The 4,536-nt window shown below is 41.7% G+C and overlaps 1 protein-coding gene across 1 annotated transcript; it reads right to left on the reverse strand.

The window, feature by feature from the left end:
* Positions 1-1,360: 1,360 nt before the first annotated feature.
* mnx1 (motor neuron and pancreas homeobox 1) lies at positions 1,361-4,239 on the reverse strand. The gene is made up of 3 exons (XM_050056717.1): positions 3,629-4,239; positions 2,661-2,821; positions 1,361-2,177 (listed from the first exon to the last, which is right to left on the reverse strand). The coding sequence occupies exons 1-3, from the start codon at positions 4,116-4,118 to the stop codon at positions 1,893-1,895; spliced, it is 936 nt and encodes a 311-aa protein (XP_049912674.1). The 5' UTR covers positions 4,119-4,239; the 3' UTR covers positions 1,361-1,892.
* Between the last annotated feature and the right edge of the window lie 297 nt (positions 4,240-4,536).

The following is a 4,536-nucleotide window of genomic DNA, read 5'->3' on the forward strand; positions in this document are numbered from 1 at the left end:
CTCACTGTGCAGGCCATACACAGGCCATTGTCTGCAGCCGTGAGCCACAGAGTTACCATCAGCTTTACCTGGTGTACTCTGCTTGGGCTTGACCCTCAGCTGAACTTTGATTTAGTCTGCTAAAGCTAAAGCAAACAGCCGAAGATAACCAACAGATCGCTTAGTAATCCTGCTACAAATGGCACACAATCAGTCAACCCCTGCTATAGTTTAACGCTGATGACTGCGGGAACAATGGTGACAAGTGTAGCCCCATGTTGTGGACTGTGCTTTCTGTAAAGTAGCCTAAGTAGCACAGTGTAAACCCACAGCACAGTCACACTGGGAATCAAAATATATTAGAATAAACGACCCGACTGGAAGAACATCATTAGATCATCAACATATTAGTTAATAACACACCCTAAATAAATAAATGTGTTGTGTGGGTAGGGAAATTAGGCTGATGGGATGTTTGGTTTGCATTTGAGGAAGTCCACTTTTTATTTATTTATTTTTTTAGCCCAAAGCGCGGCTTACAGTGTGTTATACTTACCTATTGTTGTGCTATTTTTGGTTTAAAATAAAAAAGATTGCCTCATGTTGTGCAAAAAACAGGTAAGATTTGACGGTTTATGTCTATATTTGGATACAAAACATGTAGGCATAGGTGTATATTTTGGGGAGGATGCAGTGGACATGTCCCCTTGGATACTTAGAAAGTGTAGAAGTAGCAGAGGACTTATATTTTGAGAAAATCGAAGACATTTACACAATGAACGGATGCAGAAAAGGCTCAAAAAGGTGTGAAAAATTCACCAGAATGGAGGAAATTAAGTGTTTGATGCTCAACATTTTCTGTGCATGGACCCATGTGCCCCCCCCCCTAAATGTTGAAATTAATCAACCCCTATTATACGAGATATAAAGGCTGGTAACAAATTGGCATATTATTTTTTTCATCAAGTAAAAATCCCCAACAATTAAACTATGAGTCCCTCTTCAGGCTTAATAGATTCCAAATGATTTCAGCCCTGAAAATAGTGCCTGAGCAGCCAAGATGTCCCTCAACAAGCCGCTCAAAAGGTTTATTAATGCGAGCCCATTGCTAGTGTGGTGTGAAATGTTTCCTCCGTCTGCCTGCCTACTCGCTGTTTGCTCTCACTGCACGTTTGCACAGATCCGACAGCGCTATTAACAGTAATTCCCATGACCCGACCTGTCAGAGCAAGGAGAAAAACACGAGCCTCTGTTCGCATCCGCGCTGAGACACTGCGAGCAAACCGTAAATCAAGGGACTATATTTAAAACACACACACTCACACACACACACACACACACACACTCGAACACAGATTGGGGCCAAAATGCCAGCTGAGCTTTTCTATAAAAACATTTTATTTCACATTGTTTGCACCAAGAGAGACGCTAAACAATAATTTAGCATGCACTGGGATAACCATTTTTATAAATACAGTATAGAAAAATAAACATAACATTTATTTCCAGCGTGATATGGCACACTACGGAACACCACAAAGAACAAAATAAGGTCAAACTAAGACAAATGACGCGGACTTTTTTTTACTGTGGCGTTGGCTATAGGGTATTATTGAAATGTTACTGCATACAGCGTTTGCATATAAACCATGCAACATGTCACAGTTTACAGTCTATAGCCGAGTGCTGAGTGATGCTCCTATTATTAAACTTAAATCTCCTGCTTTATTGCTTGATTATGACACCAAGATCATCTATCTTTGACCTAAATTTTATTCCTTTCATGACAAAAAATGCTCATTAATTCCATGGAGGTGATTAGAGGTTGGGTTACATGCAACTGCATTTTTATAGCGACAATCCCCCCACAGTCTGTATAAATGGAGATCGCCACCTTCGCCCCTTCTTCAGCTTCAAGGCTGCGGACTTATGTCACTGGTGTGATTCCTCTCGTCGTCCGAGGAGCAGTCCGACGAGTTGTACATGAAATTATCGCCTTCGTCGTCGTCACTGTCTCTGAAGTCTCTTATTCTGCCGTTTTTTGAGTCTGTCTTGCTGTTATAGTCCGACTGTTCGAGTCCGTCAGATTTCTCCTGGCCGCCCTTGTTGCCTTTCTTCTCGGCCTCCTGGGCGGCCTGCTCTTTGGCCTTCTTACTTCTCTTCCACTTCATGCGTCTGTTCTGGAACCAGATTTTAACCTGAGGAGGGGAAAATAATTTAGGTTAATTTGTTTGAGCCTATAAAACGGGAAGCCATCTGTGCGTAACTTTGCGTAAAGAGTGCGTAAAGGTCACCAGTCAACCTGACATTGACCTCTGCAGTGTTGCAACTATACTACACTAAAAACATGTATAAAAAGTCATTTAATCCAGTACATATTTTTTAAAATAAAATATTAAAGAGGTGACATATTTTAATTTCCAGGTGCCCATCTATGTTTTTTTTTTTTGTTTTTTTTTTACAGTTTAAACCAATGGAAAGATAGAAAAACTATGTAAGGATAAAGTGTAAAGCAGTGAAGATGAAACAATGAGATTTAATCACACTTTTATAATTCTTTCCAGAATATGAAATCAAGTTAAAGTAATACTAATAGTAATTTAAAAAAAAATACATTTGAAGTCTTCAGACAGTGGAACCGAAATGGTAAAAATGAGTCACCACTGAAACAGAAATATTACCTGGGTTTCTGTCAGCATGAGGGACGTTGCCACTTCAAAGCGCTTCGGTCGTGACAGATACTTATTCAGTTTGAATTGATGCTCCAGCTCCAGCAGTTGCTGACTTGTGAATGCAGTTCTTGGTCTTCTGCACTTGCCAAGCAAGTTGGACTGAGCCTGAGCTGCAAAAACACAAAGCACAAAAAAAAACATCAATTCCATACACCATTACATCAGTCCTTTTTTTTTATTAATTCCTGTCTTAAAATTATAATACTTATAGAATAATATAAAAATAACAATAAAAATAATTAGAGATTAATGTCCAACACCAACAGTCTGCTCATGACTGATAATACAATTTAAAAAAAAAAAAACGTCAAGGCAATCGTCAAAATCAGAACAAAATTGACAGCCCTCAGTTGTTATGGTGTAATAAAATATAACTCTCTACATCTCTGCACTCTGTGCTGAAGCACCAAGGTCGTCCACTTATGAATATCTCCATAGAGAAGCTATTTGCCTCTCCATTTTGACCAAATCTGTTAAAACGAGCAGAAACAAAAAGGCAGTATCTGGTGAGCAAATAGCATGTGGACTGTGGGTTTCACACTCCTCTGCTACTTTCCCACTGTCCATTATCTGTCCATTTTAGTTCCTCTTAGAAAAACCATCACTCTGTGACAGCCTCTTAGAGCATCGTGAGGGAAATAGTGCGCCATAAATATCAAAAACTGACTTTATTTTTAATAAAATAAGAATGTCATGCCTTTCTGTGTCAGAGTAACAGAAGCTGTTTTGCAGCATCATGTAGGCCAACATTATTTTAAATATTTATTGGTATTATTTGTTAGATAAATGCTTTTTTAGACCAGACTGGTTCGCCATCCATAACCAAAGAGGTATTTATTATTTTTTACATTATTTATTTGGAGTAAAAAAGGCAGAAAAAAAATGCCAGAACATTCTGTAATCAAACAGCCACTTACAGTTAAAGTCAGACATTTTGGGCAGCATCATCCCGGCTGTGGAGACCCGGAGCCAGTGGTCCAGCTGGAAGGTGCTGGCTGTCAGTTTGATGGGATCACTGTGGTGGTGATGGGAGCCGTGTGGATAGGAGTAGGACAGGGCAGGGTGTTGGCCTGTGAGGGCAGCTGCGGAGTAGGTGTACATGGGATGGCCGTAGAGAGCCTGTGCGGGGATCCCTGCGGTACTCTGCGGATGTAATCCAACCATGCTGTGCGGACTGTTGAGGAAACCCGGTTTCGGAATCAAGCCGCAGTTGGAAATCCTCGGCGGAGACGGCGTCTCGGTGCGTAAAGACTCGGCGCTGGTGGTCAGCTCAGCGGCTGCAACACTTCCAGACGACGGGATGGAGGAGGAGGACAGGGAAGTCACAAGCGCCAGCGGAGAGGTCTGCACCTTGGGTGTATCGACTGCTAAAAGCGCGTCAATGCGAAAGTTTTTGGATTTCTCCATCGGGGCCCCCGGTGCGCGTCCTTGTCGCCTCTGCTACAGCGTAAACGATGGAGAAGTCAGTGGTGTTTTCCCACCTCTCAAAAGTTATGATGTGGTCCGGAGTGTGAGAGAGGAGCTCCGTGTGACACTTAATCCCTGTCAGATGGAGGCGATTGGTGCAGCCGTCTGCAGGGGGCTGGCCCAAGCGTCACGGCTAGCCCAACAACGCCTCTCTGCTCTAATCACTGTAGAGCACGCTGTTGGCTGCCTTACTGCTTTTATATAATATTGCTATTACAGGGAAATGACGCAAACGTTTGAAATAAAACTCAACTTTTCATCACATAACTGGATGCTATTTTTGCCTATATATAATTCAATAACACTGGGTTTGTGGAGTTAAAGTTTCCAAGGTGGCTAAAGGAGGATTTTATTCGGG

This window comes from Epinephelus moara, chromosome 11, assembly GCF_006386435.1.
Source record: "Epinephelus moara isolate mb chromosome 11, YSFRI_EMoa_1.0, whole genome shotgun sequence".
Taxonomy (NCBI): domain Eukaryota; kingdom Metazoa; phylum Chordata; class Actinopteri; order Perciformes; family Serranidae; genus Epinephelus; species Epinephelus moara.

Coding starts and splice junctions, on each gene's coding strand:
- mnx1 (XM_050056717.1), bottom strand. CDS start 4,118: ATGGAGAAATCCAAAAACTTTCGCATTGACGCGCTTTTAGCAGTCGAT. Junction 2,822..3,628: donor CAAAATGTCTGACTTTAACT/GTAAGTGGCTGT, acceptor GTGTTTTTGCAG/CTCAGGCTCAGTCCAACTTG. Junction 2,178..2,660: donor TCATGCTGACAGAAACCCAG/GTAATATTTCTG, acceptor TCCCCTCCTCAG/GTTAAAATCTGGTTCCAGAA.